Source organism: Rattus norvegicus, chromosome 19 (assembly GCF_021556685.1).
Source record: "Rattus norvegicus strain SHRSP/BbbUtx chromosome 19, alternate assembly SHRSP_T2T, whole genome shotgun sequence".
Taxonomy (NCBI): Eukaryota; Metazoa; Chordata; class Mammalia; order Rodentia; family Muridae; genus Rattus; species Rattus norvegicus.
Genome location: NC_141552.1, coordinates 24,778,427 through 24,800,213, shown reverse-complemented (window position 1 = coordinate 24,800,213; position 21,787 = coordinate 24,778,427). Strand labels below are relative to the sequence as shown.

The window sequence follows — 21,787 nt, the reverse complement described above, 5'->3', positions numbered from 1 at the left end:
TGGCTTTCCCAAGGACAGGGTTTATTCTTGGCCGTCTCAGGGCCTGGGACCTCACAGAAACAGCCTCTCCCATGTCCTTCCTGTTGAGGAGAGCGTGGTTGGTCCTCAGCACAGACCAGTCAAACAGGGCGCTGTATAGACACTTGGCCAGGGGTCTCCTGCAGTTATGGCCTCTGGACAGAGGGGTTTCTTACCTGGGGTGGGGCAACCATGCCAGGTACAGGCAGTGATGCTCAGAGTCAAGACCTAGTTTTGTCTTATTTTCATAGACAAAGTTGCCCAGGCTGGCCTCGAACTTGCCGTGTAGCCAAGGATAATTAAACAACTGATCCTACTGCCTCTACCCCCCATGGCCTGGCATTGCAGATGAGTGTCACCAGAGCTGGCTTGTCACAGCTGCTGTACGGCTCTAAGTCAGGGGCCTCATGTGCAGGAGTGTTATGACTGTGCCATCCCCACCCTGCAACCAGTGTTTTCACCTTTCTCCTGCTGAAGTCTGCTTAATCCTACCCTGGCCCCAGGACACAGCAGCTGTGGGAGACTCAAAGCCTGGGGCTTCAGCACAGCATGGGTACACAGCATGGCATGCAGCCTACACGGCTGTGAAAAAGCCAAGGAAGTGCTTCTCAGCTCACCCCCTGTAGGAGTGTCTAGTCCATCCTTCTCTCCATGGACACAGACATCTGCTTCCAACTGCCCGACATGTCCCTCTGGTTTTGACTTTCCTGGATGCCATGTCAATGCCACCACACAGAGTGCTGCCTCTACTGGGGACACTCACACAACCTCTCTGGGGGACATCTGAGCCAAGCAGGGATTGGGTGCACTGCAGAGAGGTCAAGTCATGTCGTGAAGTACCTTGTCCCACAAAGGCTCACTGTTCAGGAAGTTGACTGGAAAAGTAAGCTTATGCCCCTGGGCAGGGTCCCCATAGGGAGTGTCCCACACCCTACTATCAGGTCTATTCCTGGTGCCATGCAAATTCAATTTGCAAGACCAATGCTCTGGAAATGTCAAGAGCTAACGGAAATGTACCAGGAAGTGCACACCATAGCAAAGGGAGAGGATGGCACAGAGACCTATGCTATGGGTTAAGGGGCACGGAAAGGCCACCTCGAGCACAGGGGTCAGTCACCTCTTTCACAAACAAGGCTAATGGTCAATGCTCTCAGCTCTGGGAGCCTAAAGGGCTCTGTGGCTCCTAAGCCCTGCAGCTGCAGCCAGAAGCAGCACTGAACAGGATGTAAATGCTGAGGATGGCGATGTCAATAAAACTTTATTTACAAAACCAAATTGGTGGTGGTGGTGGTGGTGGTGGTGGTGGTGGTGGTGGTGGTGGTGGTGGTGGTGGTGGTGGTTCCAGACTGGTTCATTTCAAAGCATGCTGGAGTGGCATGGCCACTGAGCATCGGGAAACACAGAAAGGAATGCGACCGGACGCAGGGCTCCCAACACCCTAGACGTCGACCTATGGCACTGGAACAGGGTCCCTGAAGGTAAGTCTGGACAGTCAGATAAGGTAAGTACATTTTATTACAAGGAAATGGGACAAGATAAATCTTCTCTTCATCTCGCTATGCTTAAGCATCTTTAAGAGTTCAGGGAATTCATGTCTCGTAGTCTGGTTTAGAAAAGTGTTTAGAGACAGCAAGAGTAAACTCCATGATTCCCTGACAAGGGTTCCAGGGATTCTGATATCTGGGTCAAAGTGAAAGTTAAGGTGAAAAAGGCTGTTAGGCAGGGCAAAAAGATTTCAATTTCTGGTCTCTTTGGGCTGTAATTTTTACTGTGTTCCAGGCCATGAATGCAGACAGGGTAATAACGAATACAGAACAAGAAGCTAGAGCTTCATTAAGACAAAACGAAAGTAAAAGTTTTGCCCTCTGCACCACTGCCTGAAGCAGGTTTTTCTAAGTCATTTCCCGAGGATGGCATGTTGACCATTAGATTCACAAGATGATGATGACAAATTCACCTGCTTTTTCTTTTCCTATAATTAGGCCAGCATTGATTCAAGGTGTGGCCCAACCGACTTATTATAAAGGATGATACTGGTTGGTTGAAAAAGGTAGTAGCTTTCTATGAACCATGTATTAAGTTTTTATGTATATTAAAATTAACATTGGAAAGAACAATGGTAGGAGAGGAAGCTGGAGGACAACTGCTGCAAATGCTTGCTTTTGAAAATGCTAATGAAGAGTACAGGAGAGCATTATTACCTATAAAGGAGGCTGGGGATATTAATGCTTATATGAAGGCATGCAAGGGTATCTTTTCTGAAAATGGAAAGATGCATATTTGGCATGTATTGATCCAGATAGAGTTATTAAATTATATGTTTAAATACTCTTGAATATCCTACAGGCACTTTCGCTCAGGATGAGTTGCCTTTAGAATGGATATAAATTAAATAAAACTTTAACCAAACATTAACAAATTATGAGGAACAAATTTTTTTAATTATTCAGCAAGGCATACAAAGACCTGTTACACTGTGGGGATATGATTGTGCTGCTATTGTTTTCCCATTAAGGAAAGATAAAGTGGAATATTTAATGCAGATGTCTGAGGTTTTTCAATTAGCCATGATTTCTTACACTGGAAATATTGAATTTCATCCTCCCCATAGTAAATTGTGGGATTGCTTTAAAAAACCAAAAAAAATTTGATAAATACACTAATTTCTGTTGATCCATTACCATCAGCCTTTACTGTGTTTACAGATGGTTCTAACACCAAGATGGCTTATTGGACCAAAGATTAATTTTGGGGACAAGAATCTTTTTTTGGTCAGTACAACAAAATGAATTATTAGCGGTAATTAATGTATTCCAGGATTTTACTCATGATGTAAAAATATTATAGCTGAGTCCGCTTATGTTGTAGGAGTAGTACAGAATATTGCGACTGCTGTTGTTTCTACATCTAAGCCTATATTAAATGTTATTCTCACATATTAAAGGACTATTGTTATTATGAAACTCTAGAATATTCATTACACATACTAGATCACATTCAAAATTTCCAGAATCTTTAACACTTGGCAATCATATGGTAGATCAATTAGTGGCATTTGCTACCCCAGAAGAACACAGTCATAATCATGCCAATACAGGATATTTACATATTAAATATAAGCTTCCCTATTCTTAAGCCAAACAAATTATTGCTAATTGTCCTATGTGTTAGTCTTCACGTATAAAATGTGTTCCATCTCAAATTAATCCCAGAAGGATGCAACTTAATACATCGTGTCAGATCGATATAACCCATATTTCTGAGTTTGGTCGCCTTTCACATATACATGTAAGCATAGATAATTTTTCAAAATTTGTGTGGGCTACACCATTGCCAGGAGTACGCACTGCTCATGTTATACAGCATCTATTGGAAACTTTTGCTGTTATGGGACTGCCTTCTAAAATTAAAATTGATAATGGACCAACATATATTTCTTATCAATATAAACAATTTTGTCAATGATATCATATTGTACATATTACTGGTACAGAACACAATAAACAAGGACAAGCTTTTGTTGAAAGAATTCACCATACCCTGAAATGACAAATTATAAAATTAAAAAGGGGGAAAAGAGATGGCCTTATGCAACCTGAATGGAGTTTGCAGACCAGTCCCAGGGCTATATTGGCACAAGCATTATACGTTATTAATTTTCTTAATTTACCACAAGGTGAAGTTATATCAAAAGCCGATAGACACTTTGTTGAACTTCCCCCAAGAAGGCATGGAACAGACAGTATGGATAAAAATTGCCCGGGATGCTGAATGGCAGGAAGGGACATCATTGTATATAGGGGAGAGGGTTTTTGTCTCATTACAGGATGCGAGACTATTCTGGTTACCCGGGAGATGGATCCAAGCACAGAATAATAAGAACTGCTCCCTACCCTCAAAGGAATCCAGTTAAACCAGCTACATTTTCTCCTGATGGATGTTCTCAGGAGATGAGGAGGTGTCCTCCATTACTGAGGCCCTGGCTTCTCTTAGTGTCCACAAACAACAATGGATAAGGATCCGTGCAGTGACAACCCTATTACCTATGTGGGGTCAGGTGAAGCGATTAAGCACTGAAAGTTATAATTTTGTCTCCTTCAGGAAAGTCCTTTACTGCTGAGCACTTATTCTTAGCAATGTGTGTTTTACTCATGGTTTCTTCTGCTGCGAACAATGCCAGTTATCGGGCTTATATTGCTTATCCTGATGAAATCCTACTACTTGACTGTTAGTAAATATATGGATAATGACACAGAACATGATTGGAAGTTAATTCAAGCCTATTTAGAGGGTAATGAAAGTGCTTCAAAAGTAATTAATGCCTTGAAATATGATGTTTGAATGTCTTCTGGTAAACAGCTGGAAGATACTACCCCTATGGAAATAGCGAAATTATTGGCTGATCAATTGACAGGATTAGATCCCAAGGCTTGGCTTCAAAGGATTTTCCATAGCATGGGAGGAACTAGTTTTGCCATAATCTTATGTACATTATGTATTATGTTGCTTTATTTTTACATGACTAAACCCCTACAAGGACCTTTAGCTATGTTATGTAAAGTGTTACTTTAAAACAAAAGAAAAAAGAAGGAATTGTTAAGACATAGAGATGCAGCTCCCAGGCAGGGTCAAGAAAGGCCTGGTGACAGATTCAAGTAGGGGCTGGAATGCCGCCCTGGAGAAGAAAATGTTTTTCTCACTTGGCCTTAAATTATGTTCTGCTGTGTCCCGTTTCTGTGGAAGTCGTTCTAACGCTCTCTTGGTAATGGTGAGTATATTTTGATTATAATAAGAGAGGTTATTTGTTATATGAATATTTTTAGAAGAAGCTTTTGTTTATTCGTCTTTCTTTGTTTAATCTTCCCTCATTGTTCCTCGTATCCTGGGAATAATAATCTTATGGTATCTTGACACAATGAAAATTGTAGTGATGCATATTCTTAGCTTAATAAGGATTAATAAAGCTTGCAACTGCATGCAGTTTCTTATGCCTTTGCTCTGCACCCCCTGTGTCCTGGGGGTATGTGACCATACCCAGGGCCCCAACTCACTACACATTGACAATGGGTCACCCCACAAAATAGAGAAGCATCTACCTTAGTCAAAAATGGACATTTTATTGAATGCACACACTAACACTGATTGATCACATCCATAGCTAAGATACTAGGGGCAGGTCCGTGGCCCAGAATACATTCCTCTAAACCTATAAAGCAAAGAAAGAAAGAAAGAAAGAAAGAAAGAAAGAAAGAAAGAAAGAAAGAAAGAAAGAGAGAGAGAGAAAGAAAGAAAGAAGGAAAGAAAGAAAGAAAGAAAGGAAGGAAGGAAGGAAGGAAGGAAGGAAGGAAGAAGAAAAAACACAAAAAACTTAAGCTTCTCATAGGAACTTCGCAGGAAGTGTTGTCTGGCGGTCAGTTCTGATTAGGCCATTTTAGATGAAACAGTGCACAGTGACCCTTAATGTGATGGGCCCTATATAAAGCTTTTTGCAATATTGGAATTTTAACAAACCTCATCCAGAACATACAGCAGAGGCAAGGATGTGATCACCATGTCCTTGCTCTCTATCAGGTTATTTTTATGTGTCCTTGATTGTCAGGCATAGAACAGCAACAATCTGAAATAGCTGGTAGACATGGAACAAAGTGGCTAAAACTATAGTTGTGGGTTGCACACCTCAACTGTCAAAGGCTAATGCTGTCCTAGAGACCTCGGAGGCCCCTCTTGTAAGACTGTCTATTGGAAATGGAAGCACTGACTTCAAAGTGAACCGGGCCAGCCAGGGAGAGGGCAACATGGGATACGTGAGACCCTGTCTAAAACCAGCACAGAAACCAACCCTTCATTCAAAGCATCATCTATTAATTCTTTCTTATTTACCACTTTCTCCCTACCAGCCTTTCAGTCTGGAATGGTAGAAAAGGACTGGGAATGTTCCTTCTATTCTAAGGACCTTGATCTCTCTTTCCTTAGGTCCACATTAAGAACACATGCAAATGGGTATCACCATCTGAACAACTTAGTATCATCTACTCAGTATATCTAGCCTAATACTGTGCTGTGACAATCTCAAGCTTCCCTGAGTTTCGCTGACCTAGCAAGAAGTATGAAGTACTGAGGCCACACCCCAGTGATCCTTTCAAGGGGTTAGAAGAAAGCCGTGAGAGATACTCCACTTCTTTGTCCTTAGATTAAATCACATTGACACAATGTGGGTGGACTATTTAACCAGACATGTTTCTCCCAACCCCACCTTTCTGAGTTCAGACCATGGCAGAATTCATGCCCCACCACCCTAGATATTGAGTTTAGTGATATGTAATTATTATTTAAACCTATGTATTAAATTTTGTCATTTTGTTAATTTTTGTGGTTTTCACAGTCTTCTTTGATTAACTTTCCTAGTTTTATTAATTTATCCCCTGTGTTCTCTGGTATTTTGTCCTTCCCTTCAAACTAAAGTAATCCTTTTAGGATCCTCTACAGAGCTGTCTTACTGGTTATACATATTTTGTTAAATTTATTTTAGTGTACATTAGTCAGCACAGTAGCTGGGCAGCTGCCTGCCCTCCATGGTATCAGATCTACTTTCCAAACAATAACGCTCAACTCTTACTGGCTGTGTAGCATCTTGGCTGCTCTTTGTTCCACTTGGACAGCCCTCAGGACCAGGCTCTCCTCTCCCTTAACCATGGCTGCTGTCCTCTTCCTCTCTCCTCTCCATCACACACGTTCTTCCTTTATTCTATGGCAGCTTCTTCTTCCTTCTTCCCTCCTCATGATCCTCTCTAGCAAAGCCCTCAAAGCTCACCTCCCCCATCTCTCTGCTGTTGGCTGTTGGCTTCTTTATAATCACAGTTAACTGGGAACAGGGTCAATTATTTGGGGTTAACCAGTCTTGAGTTCTCCAAATTAGCATTAAAATACAAGCAGCATTAGGCCAATCCACCACAGGGATTTTTGTTTGTTTGTTTGGTTGGTTTGGTTTAATTTTCATTTACCTTTTTACTTATTTTATTTTTGGCTATTTTTTATTAATTGGTTATTTTATTTATTTACATTTCAACTGTTGTCCTGCTTTCCAGCCTCCCCTCATCAAACCTTACATCCCGTTTCTGCTCAGCTTTGCCTATGTGACAGTGCTCCTGCACCCACACATATCCATCCCCACCTCACACCTCTAGGATCTGCCTTTGGTGGGGCAACAGGACTCACCTAGAACCATAGAGCATCCTTGCATACACTTTGGCTGGCAGTTTGGCCCCTGGGAGCTCGGGGATTAGGGAAAGAGGATCTGGTCAGATATTAAAGCCAATGATTGCTGCATTCTCTTCTTTTTCTGGTTATAGGTGAAATTATGTTTGTGTGCTTCTCTTTTTTTAAATTATTGAGAGAAGATTAATTTCTTGGTTTTTCTTGGGTATAGTTTAGTTCATTGTCTTGAAGTTTTCCTCCTATTAGCCTCTGTTGTGCTTTCTTACAGAAAAGAATTCTGAAATCCATGACCTTCAGGAATTGTGATATTCATGGAAATTCAATTCCTTTGCAGATGCTCCAGTTGTTGTGGCCAATTGCTAGAAAGGTCAGCTTAAGCTTGCAGGACCCCCACCATCCCTCCCCCTGCCTCAACAGAAAGCTCAAAAGACACTGCCCAGAACTTACTCCACATTCCCCAGAACCACTTTCTTTGTCCATCATTTCTTTGAGACGAAAGGTCAGACACCTTCACCCTAGTCTCTCCACAATCGACATCCCCCCTCCCAAAACACTTCTAAGACTGGAAAACATGTCTTAGGATGTATCTGCCAGACTCGTAGTGAGAGAAACTAGGGCACTGGTTGTCACTACAACATTGGTGACATAGCAGAGGACGCCAAGAACTCTCTAGGAGACAATAGAATGTCCAAGAAGGGACAGCTGATGTCATGGGGAACAGACTTTGCCTTCCTGCTAATGTTCTCCCTGTACTGAGCATAAGCAGAGGTGCCCTTTCCAGGAGACTTTCCCGGGGCAGAGCCACTGAGCATCTCCTGCTTCCAAAGCCAAATTTTCCTCAAGGCTTGATTATAAAAACCTTAGTAATTCCTATGCATCTAAATGAATGTTTCCTTCCAAATCCTGCCCAAAAATGTCTCATCCTAACTCAAATTATCCTCCTTCACCAATATTAGCCATTAAAAATTCCTGAGAAATAATACCAGTTTGAATATGCAGTCAAAATGTTCTCCTGTCTTATTATGTACAGGTGCTTGAAATCACATCAAGAAATAGCCTGCATGGAAGGTTGCAACATGGGTGTGTGTTAGGGGAACACCCATGAAGCCTTGTGCTTAGCATTCAATGGTTGCCACAAAATTCCTTAGGAGGAAGACTTGAAATCATTATGGTGCTAGAAACAGTGTGGAGGCCAGTTGGCAGAGGAAAGTGAAACATTAGAGCCACCAGTGAAGGCTCCTGTTGGGCCCTACCTTGGTGTTTCCCTCCCCCCTCGCTGAGCCTTTCAGCCTGCTCTAGCAAGAAATTGTTTACACCTTTGACAGCTGCTCTTAGCACCTGATTTGGGCTGGGATTTTCCATGGCACCCTTTCTCCCCACTGAGCTTTCCTGCTTCTTGTTTTTAAGAAGCTGTTTATGCCCCTGAGTGGGCTGGAACTTTCACCACACAGACTTGTCCTATTATCCTGGTTGGGGATTTTCACCTGCCTTGTTGTTTTTCCACAGCTTTTGCCTCTGGTATATAAGGAGATCTCAGTAAAGCCTTGGTGGCACTGGCTAAAAAGGGGTGACCCGTGTACGTGTTTTCTTTCAACCCCACAAACCTACACCCGATATTCACACACTGTTGGCGCAGGCACTGACAATAGGTATCACAATAGAAACTAGTAACTAGATTTAACCAAACTATCCCATTAATGCTGTATTTCCTGGTATTTTTTTTTTTTTTTTGCTCTCCTAGAGCCTGGAAGAGGCTTGGGGTTTTCTAATCCTACTCATAATTTATTATCCTTCCCAACACTATGTGCTTTGTTCTGTTAATGCTAACAGCGCCATCCAATACCTAGGATATTTTCTACTGACATGTGTGACGTGAGACAAAACAATCCATGTCATCCCTCACCTGAATAAACTTCCTTTGAGGACAGTGTAGTTGGAGGGTCCTTCTTTCCTCTCCAAGATCAAGAAACATTTCCAGTCTTCAGACAAGTGTGTCAGCCATTGTCCAGTGACTGTCTTGAGATGTCCACATTGTCAGCTGAGTGTCGTCATCCAGCCTGCCCTGTAATTGTTGTAGACGATTAATAGGGTTCCAGCCCTAGGATTTAATTCAGTGCTACAGTACTTGCCGAATACACTCAAAGCCCTAGCTGCCACCCTAGTCCTGTGTGCTCAAGAGAAAGAAAATAAAGAACCACATTGTCTATCAAGTTTCTCCTCCAATAGAAGGAGAATCTGCATCGGTCTTTTAAGTAACTCTAAGCCCCAGCTTCCCCACAGCTCCCTCCATCGATTGCACTATTGGTGCATTTTCAGTAATGCTCACTTTATTTTTGGTGTGCAAAGAATATGCACCATGTCAGTAAAGTGTGTGTGTGTGTGTGTGTGTGTGAGTGTGTGTTCATCCATGAACTCACTATAAATTATTATTAAATGACCCAGAAGACCGTGTAGAAACCTGTCGATATGCATGCAGAATTATGTTACTATCATTCTATGGCACCTTACAGGGAACACTGAAATAGTGGGCTGCTTTAATAGAGCCTAAAACCAGGCTATGCATGGTTTTCAGTGAGATTGTGATGTGCAACACCACAACAGAGATCCGCAGAAGCTTCATTTATTCCATGCTGCTGTTACCAAGAGGAGGCAAAGCCTCATCCCATAGAGAGTCTGGTAGGATCTGATGAAGGGCAATAAACTCAGGGTTGAAATCAAGCCTTTAGAAACAAAGAGAAAAATACAAAGTCAAGGAACGCAAGAGCTGTCTTTTTCTTTTCTTCCTCTTTTTTTTTTTTGAGAAGATCCACAAGAGAGACAACCACTTCCTCAAACTAACAATGCACAAGAGAGACAATACATGAATTAAAAATCAGAAATGAAATGAGGGACATAACAATAGACACCGAGCAAATTCCAAAATCATTAGTTATTACTCCCGTGGACTTTACGCCAGAAAACTGGAATATTTATTCGATATTGTTGATTTTGTAGACAGATAACAATTACCAAAGTTAAATCCAGATCTGGGAAGGTATCTGAAAAATACCCCTAAGAAAATAGATACACTCATTAAAGGTTGCATACATTATATATTATATTGCTTTCTTTTTGCATGATTAAACCCCTTCAAGGACATTTAGCTATGTTATAGAAAGTGTTACTTTTAAAACAAAAGGACAAAGAGAGAAATTGTGGAGTCACTGAGAGACACTTCCCAGACAGGATCAAGGAAAGACGGCTGAGAGATGCAAGCAGGTGGCTGGAATGCTGCCCTTGAGAAGAAAATGTTTTTCTCACTTTACCTTACACTATGCTGTACTGTGTCCCTTTTTTGTGGAAGCGGCTCTCATGCTCTCTGGGTTATGACAAGTATATTGTGATGCTAGGAAGAGGGGTGATTTGCTATACAGATATATTAGGGAGAAGCCTTTGCTCAGTCTCACATCTTTGCCTAGTCTTGCCTTAGTCGTTCCTGGTATCATGGGAATAACGATCTTATTATATCTTGCCAAAAGGGAAAGTGAGGTAATCCATATTCATGCCTATATAAGGGTTAATAAACTTGCAGCTGCATGCAGTTGCATCTGCCTTTGCTCTGCATCCCCTGTGTCCTGGTTATTTGTGACCATACCTGGGCCCCCAACACACTAGATGTTGACAAGCATCACCCTTCTCAGTGTCAGGTTTATTTTCTTTCTTTTTTGAAATCTATGATGTGGAGGCGTATTACAGCAACAATAGAAATAGCAGGCGGGCATGTATGAAAATTGCTGTGTTTAAGCTAGGTGTGGGGACAAGTCCTCAAAAGGAGCTGTTAAGATGGGAAACAAATAATGCATTTGTTGCTGGAATTGAGATGCCTCAGCTGTGTTGCTCTGCCTGCTCAGTGTCCATTCACCCTCACTCTGTTTCTACAGAGGAACTCAAGGTTTGCCCCAGCCGCCTGTGAGCTGTGATATGGGCAGAGAAAGGCCAGGACACAGTGGTGATTTCCCACTCCTCAGTTATGCTGAATTTTCCACTACTGTACTTGTAGTACAGTGTGGTCAGTTATTATTGATATTTGTCATTTCTTACAGAGGGCAATTATGATTGACTACACCCAATTCTATAAAAAACAAAACTCAGGAAACCTGGCGCTTGGCAGCAATGAATCAAGAAATATCTAGGATGGGGGGCATGAATTCTGCCAAGCAATGACCTCAGATAGGTGGGGTTGTGAGGAAGATGTATGGTTGAATAGCACACTAGATTCACGTTGTATCATCTTGATTTAATCTAAGGACACTGAAGTGCAGTATCTCTGATGGCTTTCTTCTAACCCCTTGAAAGGTTCACTGGGGTTTGACCTCAGTTCTTCATTCTTCTTGCTGGGGCAGCAACACTGAGGGAAGCTTGAGATTGCCATAGGCACAGTATTAGGCTAGAAATGCTGAGTAGGTGATACTAAGTTGTTCAGATGGTGATACCCATTTCATTTGTTCTTAACGTGGACCTAAGGAAAGACAGATCAAGGTCCTTAGAATACAAAGATCATTTCCTGTTCTTTTCTACCTTTCCTTAATGAAAGACTGGTTGGCAGAGAATGGTAAAAATTCAAGAATTGGTAGATGATGCTTTGAATGAAGGGTGGGTTTCTGTGCTGGTTTTAGACAGGGTCTCAATTACCCCATCTTGTTCTCTACGTTGCTCGTCAGGTTCACTTTGAGCTCAAATAAAGCTGCTTCCACTTTCCAACAGGTAGTCTTACAAAGGGGCCTCCAAGGACTGTGAGGACAGCATTAGCCAATGAGAATTGAGGTGTGTAACCCACAACTATAGCTTTATCTGAAAGACCCTCAGACAGAGGAGACTCTCACACCAGTCCTTAGGACAATCACCACCCCATGAACACACAGGACTCAGTCTTGATGTAAAAACAAGAGGTTTACTTTGGGACACCAATGCACTGGGGCTCGACACGGTCCTCACGCTGGAGGGATGTGAGGAACCTCGAACTACAGAAATGTACAGCTTAAACAGTCATTTACATTCACACAGTTTCATTAGCTCAGCTATTTCGGTGTCAAGGATAACTAGGCAGATGTTTCTCGGCCTGGAATTCCTGGGATAAGGCCATAACCACATCAATGCAGCTATTTCAGTACCAAGGACGTCTGACTTGATATATGTTTTCTTATCCTGGGGTTCCCAGGACAAGGACCAAGGATATATGTCTTGGCAGGTGTTTCTCTTCGGGAGTTCCCAGGACAAGGCTATAGCTATGTCAGCCTATAGCACAGCTGCATTCAGTACCAAGGACATCTCACTTCTATAGTGGTCAGTCAGCTTCCCAGAGATGTTTCCTGTCTTCTAATTGCCCTGCAGTAAATATGTTCTATACCCTCTGTTCTTATGGTCAGGCAGCTTCCTAGAGAGTGGGTGGGAATGTGCTTTCTGTACTTTCTGGTCTAATGTCTAATGTCAAGGGGCTAAGCGAGGGCCAGCTTAAAAGATTCTCATTCTTAAGAAATGGCTGTACTGATATATAAATGGGGATCTTTCATATCCACTTTCTTCCAAGTCTACCAGCCATCTCAGATTGTTGCTGTAATATGCCTGTCAATCAAGGACACAGAAAAATAACTTGATACACAGCAAGGACATGGCAATCATATCCTGTGTTGTTATGTATGTTCTGGATGAGGTTTGTTAAAATGACAATATTGCACAAAGCTTTATATAGGACCCATCAAATTAAGGGTCACAATGCACCGTCATAGCTAAAATGGCCTGGTCAGAAGTGACCACTGGATCTCTCTTCTGTAACTTCACATGAGAGGCTCGTGCTTTTTGTGTTTTTTATTTTTCTGTTTTTTTTCTTATTTATTTATTTATTTATTGCTTTATATGTTGTCAGGAAGATAGTTCAAGTCATGGATCTGCCCCCAAAATCTGAGCTTTGCTACTAATACTGTAAACAGTATTAGTGTATGCATTCAATAAAATAACTTGGTTTTTTTTTTTTAGTACAATAGATGCTTTTGTGTTTTGTGGGGTGATCCATGAAACAGGAGTGAAGATGCTTGTTTCTTGCTCTGTACACTGAGTTATGTCTCTAGGCTTGTCCTACTCCATTGGCTGCACCCCCTTACACACACACATCTGCTGACTATTTTATTTTTTCAGATGACCTTACACGTTATAGCTTAGAGAGGCCTGTAAGCAATCCTGCTTTGGTAACTTAAGTGCAAAGAGGAGAGCCCCACACTCAGCCTGAGGGTGCATTCACTGGTAGATCCAATATTTCAGTTTCCTCTGCTAACAGATCACCACATTGTTGCCAGGACAATAATGAATGCAATTCTTTCTCCTAAGGAATCTGGTGGCAACTGTCAAATGTTAAGCACAAAGCTTCAGGTTGTACCTATAACACACACCCACATCGAAACCTATCCTACAGGCTATTTCTGGGTGTGATTTCATGCACCTGCACATGATGAGACAGGAGACCTCTTTGGCTACTTATAGGAACTGGTGTGATTTCTCAGTAATCTTTAATGGGTAATATTGCTGACTGAGGAGAATTTGAGGTAGGATGAAACATTTCTGTGCAGGGATTGGGGAGGAAGCACTCATTTAGATACATAGCAATGACTTAGGTTTTTCCAATCAAGCCTAGAGTCAAATTTGGCTTTGGAAGCATGTGGTGCTCAGTGGCTATGCCACAGGGAAGTCTCCTGAAAAGGGCACATCAGCTTTTGCTCAGTACAGGGAGAACATTAGCAGGGAGGCAAAGTCTGTTCTCCGTGACATCAGCCGTCCCTTCGTGGACATTCTATTGTCTCCTAGAGAGACCTTGGAATCCCTGTGATGTCACCAGTATCGTTGTGACAACCAATTCCCTACTTTTTCTCTTAGTGTCCAAAGGATATATCCACAGACATGTTTGCCCGTCTTTGTAGGCGCTTTGGGAGAGTTGATGTTGATAGAGAAGAGTCTAGAGTGAAGCAAACGAAACCTAAAGGTAATGATGGACACAGGACATGGGGAATGTGGAGTAAGTTCTGGGCAGTGTATGTTGAGCTTCCTGTCAGGGGTGAGTGTGGGGGCCTTCCGCTGGCCTTTTTAGTAATGGGCCACAACCACTGGAACATCTCCACAGATATTGAATTCCATGATTATCACAATTCCTGAAAGTCAAGGTTTTCACATCATTAGTTTCTCCATAACCACATGGAGGATATGGCAGTGCCTATGCTATTATTGGGTGAACTTCTAGTCTTTACTTTTACACTGCATTCGGTATGTTAAATTGATATAATAACACCATAAGTAGTCGTGGAGGGTATAACTTTTCTGAATTAAACAGGGCATCAATGTACTTCACTTTCATTGCTTCTTTAAATTCAGTGACTATCTGACAGTAGTAAGAGGGAGAGAACTGTGCTCCTGGCATGACCTTATATTCTTAGAACTCCTTTGACTACCTCTGGCTGACGGGGCCAATCTTACCTTCATATATTAGAGGTTCTGTGTGGCAGATATTTTTCTACAGTAGCCAAACTATATGGAGCAGGTAGAGAAAGAGCCTGTAACCTATTGGCACTTCTGGGGCATTTGTCATTTCAGTAGGGGGAATTAATAAGTCTGTTGACCATGTCCTCCCCCTACATGACTTTTTAATGCAAAGTTATTGGACTAGAGTAACAGTGTAGGATATGTGAGTATCCCTGATCGATCAAGTCATTGTGGATGCTGAATTGATGATCTGACTTCTGAAACCAGAGGGGTGAGGGTCCTGAAACCAGGTTGTAGCCTGCGTACCTGATAATAATCCTGGAGAAGGCATCTCTCTGGTACTTGTAAGCCTGTGTGGGCGGGCATAGGGAACACCTGGCTGCTTATATCTCTTGGTCTCTATATAGTAGTGGGGGAACTGTGATCCACTTAGGATGCCTCTTACGCAGACCAAACTCCTTGCAGTGACACTGGCTTCCAACCATGTTCTCCTGTTTGGACCTCACTGTGGTCTGTGTATGCTCTATGCATTCGCCCCATGCGGGTTCACTTTTGTTCTTCTACCTACAGAGGCCTGCAGACAGATGTCATCCCCTGAAAATATCCTAAACAAGGTGCAGGCCAACGAGGAAGAGGAGAGGCTGAATAGAGAACTGGAGCTAACTACCAAGGAGAGAAATGAGCTGACAGAACGCCTCCTTTATGTGACAGGTGGATCCATGAGCACGAGGTATGCATTGCTCCAAACAAACGACCTTGTTCTAAACCTCATCTCCCATAGAGAGGAGATTCAGAACCTGACCCTTAGTGAGGAGTGAGTTTGGAAATGGACTCTCTGATTCCGCCTGTTGATAATCTGAACTTGTGATCTGAGTGAAGAATTCAGGGATAAAGTCACTGGAGCATGAGTTCCCAGTGTACAATTGGAAAGCCCTTGACAGGTGGCAGCTTTGCAAGGTTCTAGGTGCTGTGAGTTTGTGGACAGTGTTTGTACTTGCTAGGAAGGTGACTGAACGCTATCATCTCATGGCAGCACCCTTAGGTAACAGGTCCCACATTGTTGATCTCCATGCTTAACTAGAAGGCCTGAGGCTCAGGCCTGTTCCTTCTTGTCTGTGTGCCTTAAACACTGAGACAGTAATGGTGCATACATGTCTACTGATTCTCATTGTGCTCTTTCCATATTTGTCTCTCTTTCTCATTCTCTGAGTCTGTTTACTTTTCTTTTCTTGTGGGTGTGTCCCAGTTTGTGTGTCTGTGTGTGCACAGGTCTGCATGCATATGCACAACTTTTATATGTTTCTATGTCCCTGCACACTTGGAATTTAGGGGTCTGTTTTTTGACCTCAGGATATACCTGTATAATAGTTTCATGGAGGTGTAAGTGCTTTATTTTGGAAGCCCCACTTTCAACAGTACAGTTCTTTGCCTGTGTGGTCACATTTGTCTATACATTTGTATGCCTTGGGCAGATTATAAGTTTGTGGCAATATCTGGTCTCATCTCCAGAATTATGTGTACTGTCTGCCTCTAGAATATTAGTTATTCGGCTTGTAGCATTCCACTTGTCAAAACAGGAAAATTGAAATCAGAGGATTCTGGATGTGTTTGTGTGTGTGTGTGTGTTTGTGTGTGTGTGTATGGGTTTGTGTGTGTGTGTGGTTGGGTAAGCTCTGTGGCCTAGGCTCTTGACAGCATAACAGGTTTGAATGCAGATCCAGACCTCCTGATTGAAAAAAGTGAGCCAGGGAACCCTTTATCTGGGTGCTTAGCTTCTGTTGTCCTGGGCACACAATTCCAAGTTTCTGAAGCTGAAGAAGATCCAAATATGTAGAATTCAGAAAGTGTCCTTCCAGGGCTGGGGTAGTACAGGACACAGCCTGAGTTCATATAATCCTAAACCTCAATGTTCATTGGGTTCTATCTTCCTGGGGCCAGCCCCTACTTCAGGCCAAATCCATTTTATGAAAACTTGAAGATAAAGGAGAAAGAGGTCATGTCATTACTGCACAACTTAGACACAAAGAACATTGAACATCGTGAGAAATTTCAGGAGCTCAAGAAGGAGATTAGCTTCTATCGGTAAGTACTGGTCAGAAGGGCCCATCACTTGTGGAATGGCCATGTCTGCCTCTCTTTGTTCTGGACCGGAAAGTCTGCAGCTCTGGGCCCATCTCTTCTGCTGTTTAAATATCACTGTGCCGTGGGTCTTTTGGACTCAGTTTCAGTTCCATAAGAGACTGTGACTTCTCAGCCCAGTGTCTATGCATCTTTAGAAGGCTCTGGATAGAACTACACTGATTCAGGCATCAGAGTGTTATTAGGCCAACCTGCGGCTCTGGGGTCATACCAGGTTTAACAAAGCTCAATGTGTGGACCACATGGTTAGCATGACCTCCCTTGGTTCTACTGTCCTCTTGTGGTTGTTTACTGCCTACTAATTGATGCTGTCCCAATGCATTGGGCTCTCATGGGTAGTTGTAGATCCCTTGTTCTTTTGGACAGACATGGACTCTTATTGGTGCTTGGGTCACAGAAACAATTTATTCTTCCCTGGATTGGCCGTTTGCTGTTTGTGCAGCAGCCTTACATGTATGGAGATGTATTCTTTGAAGTCTTTATGGGTATCTGTGTCCTGGTGGAGTTTGTGGGATTTGGCAGTTGGAATGGGAGGAAGAGGCTTCAGGATCTTACTATGCAAAGTGTATTTCCAGCAACCTGCACAGCCGGCTCCTGATGGACCAGGCATGTATGAAGAAGAAGTTGGTCACATTGAAGCAGGAGAGCAAGGAGGTACAGCGATATTTGTTTGAGTTGAACCCGAAGGATGAAGACGAACAGGAGAAGGCCAGCAACCTCCAGACCCAGCAAAATGTGGTAGGAACAAGCAGCTGAGTCAGATTAACAATGTCTGATACCATTTGCCTATTGGATGCATCTTTGCTTCCCCTATCATCTTTCTAATCTCCCCACACCCAATCAGTCACCCTCCTCATGTGATAGAGTTATTCATTGCTCTGTTTATGCACAAGTATTCTGGGAAGTTAACCACTCTTCAGAAACTGAATTATGGGCAAGTACACTTCTCTGCCCTTTTTGAAACTGCAGTCCAGAAATGGTGACAAAGGAATAACATATCACATGACTGCATCTCCCTATCACAGATTGGATGCTATGAAGAGTTTTGAATGAGTTTTTGGTCGTGTGACAAAGGTCATACAGGGGTCATGTGATGGTTGGAAGCACCTTGTAGGGATAAGAACCAAGTGCAAATGGCAAATGAGTCCTGGTCATTGGCTTTGATCTGGGTATCATGTGGCCTTCTCCTTTCTTTCTGCACCCCAATGAGGTCTCTCCCCATTTCCCCATTCTTGGTTTGCACTGGTAGAGTCTGAGGAGCAGCTTGTTCTCCCACGGTACTGTGAGGGTTGCTGGTGATGTTCCCAGCCTGCAGAGATATCAGCAATGATTTCAGTGAAAAGATCAGTGCTGTCTGTCCAATGCAGCTGAGGGAACAGAAGGCAGCAACTTGACAGCTGGTATGCATGTCCCCACCAAATCAGTGTCTTAATAGCTGCCTTCTCCTCCCAGGTCTCAGAAACTGCAGGAGACATGGCATAGGACGGATCCCAGGAAGACAGCCCCCTGAGGAATGAGTTTCTCTCTCAGGAGTTCCCTGTGACGACAATCCTCCCAGTCAAAGACTTTTTGGGGGAATATTCTTCTTCTCAGATAATTTCCTCAATGTATAGAGACCCTAAATTTATGTATCCGTATGCCAGCCTGTCTCATTGAGGTATTTCTCCTTTCTCATACCGACAACACCATTTGAGAGACAACTGAGGGGACTGCCTTGACATCTCACGTCCTAGAGGAGAAACAGCACTACAACTGTGTTTCTAAATGTTCATTAAGAAAATGCTGTTAAGAAATGTTTTTGGTTATGATTTTCATTGAAGTTTTCTTTTTGTTATTTCATAGTTATATATTCTTGTTACTGTTTTTCATTTTTTATACCATTTTAGTTGTTCATTTTATGCCTGTTTTTTGTAAATTGTATTCCTTATGAATAAAAATTGATTTGTAACTCTTGACACTTAACACCATCTTATTCAAGGGTCCTTTCCCCTCCTGTAGACTTAGAACTGACAGCTGGATATGGATCTTTGCATGATCTAGTGAATTCAAAGCCACCAAGGGGTACACAGGGTGATAGTGTCTTTTGTGTGGATAATGTGACTTATTTTATGGACACACACTTTATGATGTAATCACTGCCATACTGTATCCATGCTGTCATGTGTTCTGCTCATCCTAGTCTATATCAGTCTACAACACCCATTCCTTATTGACTGTGTGCACCAGATATTGAGTAACACACACTCATGCATGTAGAGCTGCAGAAAAAATGACAACTTTCACAAAGGAATATAGAATAATCCTAATCGAGAACCATGTGCCTCAGTTTTTCTTACAATACAGCATTATTATTAAACCACAAAGATAATGACCATCAACTCATTTTGGGAAATAGGTTTTTATAGGTGCTGTTTCACTTGATCATTCATATGCTGTGTTTTTTATTGTTGCTGATTATATTTATTTTTATCATTTAACTCAATGGATCTTTTTTTTTCAAATGTATGTCTGGGCCACTCCTGAGTGCATTTCCCTCATGATCCAAAAGAGGGAATAGCATTCCCCATTGTAGATGATTGTTAGGGACCATGTGGTTCTTCTGAGAGAGCAGCAGATGCTCTAACCTGGGAGTCATCACCACAGCTCCTGTAGGTAGCTTTTGTCCTTCCAGGGCATGTGCTGTACTAGGTGGACACGATCACCTCCCATTTAGGAGAGAGATCTCAGGAGATGTGTATGTACAGGTGGTTGAGCAGTGCCTGCTCAATGTGGTAGGCTGCTAGGCAACCAACTGAACCCCAGCCCTGCTCCACCTGCATTCTTCGAGGCAGAGTTTCTATAGCCCAGGATGGTCTAGAATGCATCATCTGCCTATGTCTTTTTTCCACTAATGCTAGGATGAGGAGCATATGTCCTCCACACCCTTCTTTCCAAACAATGAACATGCTCATGGTCTGGTTATCACATGGCCATGAGGGAGGTAAATAACACTCAGCCAAAACAGAGGCGCATTCCACAGTCACACAGACAGCCTGGACAGATCTGACACGATCAGCACCAGGTTTGACTGCCACTACTTGAAGCAAGGTCCTCCAGTGTTAGGACAACCATTCAAACAGCAAAGAATGAACCTGTTCCCAGCATCCGAGGAGTAGGAGACCCAGGAACCCATGTGTCAATGTGGCCATTTGGAAAATGGAAGTGGGGAGGCAGGGAAGCAGCCAGAACTGGACACAGTTGCAGGGACCCAGGCAAAGAGGGAATATTGGGGCAGAGTCCATGAGATGTCAGTAGGCAACAGGCCAGCTGGGACTAGTGTGGGTACAGGGCTTCTAGTGTGGGTATGAGAGGAGCAAAAGTAGCAATGGTCAGATTCTGATGCAGCATAAAGATGGGAAGGAGCTTAGACCGTCTCAGTGTCGTATAGGGACATTATAGACACTGATGGGCAGTATGGGGATTGCAGGGTCCCTTATAGTGGTCTCTGCAGGTGTCAGGGCTCTGTCAGACCTATGACTATCAGGCAGGCTCTGAGTGCAAGTGAGAGTCACGGGACAGGCCCTGTGTACAGCCTGGTTTGGGGACATTTCCAGGTGCCCCATGGACTGCAAAATAAAGGCAAAGGACACAGGGAAGCCAGCAGTTCCCATGCACAGGACATAAATACTTGTAGACCTTTCTAGAATTTCCATAGACCATCTATCACTAGTCCTCACTATAGAAGGCACCAGCATTCTGCCCTCTACTTCAATTGGTGAGACAGCTAGTCTAACTCCAGCAGTAAGGCCTCAGGGAAGACAGTAAGAACTCACAGGTGACCTCTTTTACTATTGAAACAGGCTCTTCCTATGGAGCCCAGAGTGACTGTAGGGTCCTAATTCTCCTGCCTCACAGTGACTGTAAATTCAAATCTACCTTCAAGAGCAATTGATTAATAGCACAGGGGGGAAGATCAGATTAAGGCTATCTAAAGGCCCCAGGGTGGTAGGATTACCAGGGTCCTAGTAATTTTCTCCAGCCTTAATTACAACCTGAGTCAGTCCTGCTGTATGGGATATCACCTGCTGCCCAGTGATATCACAACTTGGAATTCTTTGTCAAATATAAGCTGTTATGGGAATGAAGTAGCCACACAATAAACACTGGTCTGGATACTCCTAGGTCAAGAATCCCCTGTTGGAAATGCCTTGGACCGCACCATTTTACATTCTGGATCCTTCTGGCTTTTTAGCAGATTTATAAATACAAAAAAGAAAAATGGGCATAGTAATTTAAGCCTATGATCCCAGTCATGGGAAACTGAGTCAGGGTGATGGAAGACTGTAAGTTCCAGAGCAACCTGTGTTTCAAGAAAAAAAAAAGGCATGGTGAAGATTCCACTCAAGTAGAAACCAAAAGGCTTTCACATGGGGCCTGCATTCCACTGGTCAGCACTCCCATCGTCACAGCCACAGGGAGACACTGGGGAATTTTTCCCACTGTCTCTCTTTGGGATGCAGTCCACCCCATGATTCTATGTGAGGAATGCCCCAAAGGTTGCATCATGTGAGGGACCTAGATAGTTCCAGGATTGGGAGAATTCAGGAGTTTATTATTAGGGATGATCTACAGCTTTGGCAAAGCTTTTCCCTCCACATGGCAGCCCCAGGTTTGGCCCCAACAGTAAAAATAAAATCCCCCCAAAATAATGCCAACAAAATATCACGAAGCCTAAATGTCTGACCAGTCTCCTCAAAAGTGCACAGGAACCTGACTCCACATTTAGGACCCACTATGGCCTCTGTGACCTGTGAGAAGGGATCTAATATGGGAATTAGTACAGTATGACTTATCCTTATGGATATCTTTGGTGACAAGCACCACCTGACCCCTGAAAACCCATCTACCTGGGAGGCTCAGCACTCATGTCACC

The 21,787-nt window shown here is 42.9% G+C and overlaps 1 protein-coding gene across 24 annotated transcripts; it reads left to right on the top strand.

Moving 5' to 3' along the window:
- Positions 1-1,064: 1,064 nt before the first annotated feature.
- LOC147999217 (disks large homolog 5-like) lies at positions 1,065-19,349 on the top strand. Of its 24 annotated transcripts, none has more exons than XM_087596199.1 (9): positions 1,341-1,496; positions 2,001-2,054; positions 2,724-2,789; positions 7,568-7,600; positions 14,137-14,242; positions 15,307-15,466; positions 16,675-16,818; positions 17,451-17,613; positions 18,328-19,349. In XM_087596199.1, exons 2-9 carry the CDS (start codon positions 2,046-2,048, stop codon positions 18,355-18,357), a joined length of 711 nt encoding a protein of 236 aa, XP_087452325.1. In that variant the 5' UTR covers positions 1,341-1,496; positions 2,001-2,045; the 3' UTR covers positions 18,358-19,349. The 24 variants fall into 24 exon arrangements, with proteins under 24 accessions (XP_087452333.1, XP_087452326.1, XP_087452337.1 ...); XM_087596196.1 differs by having other exon boundaries at positions 1,363-1,496; positions 2,001-2,068; positions 2,724-2,793; positions 7,502-7,600; positions 14,137-14,275; XM_087596197.1 differs by having other exon boundaries at positions 1,404-1,519; positions 2,724-2,793; positions 7,502-7,600; positions 14,137-14,275.
- Positions 19,350-21,787: the final 2,438 nt, after the last annotated feature.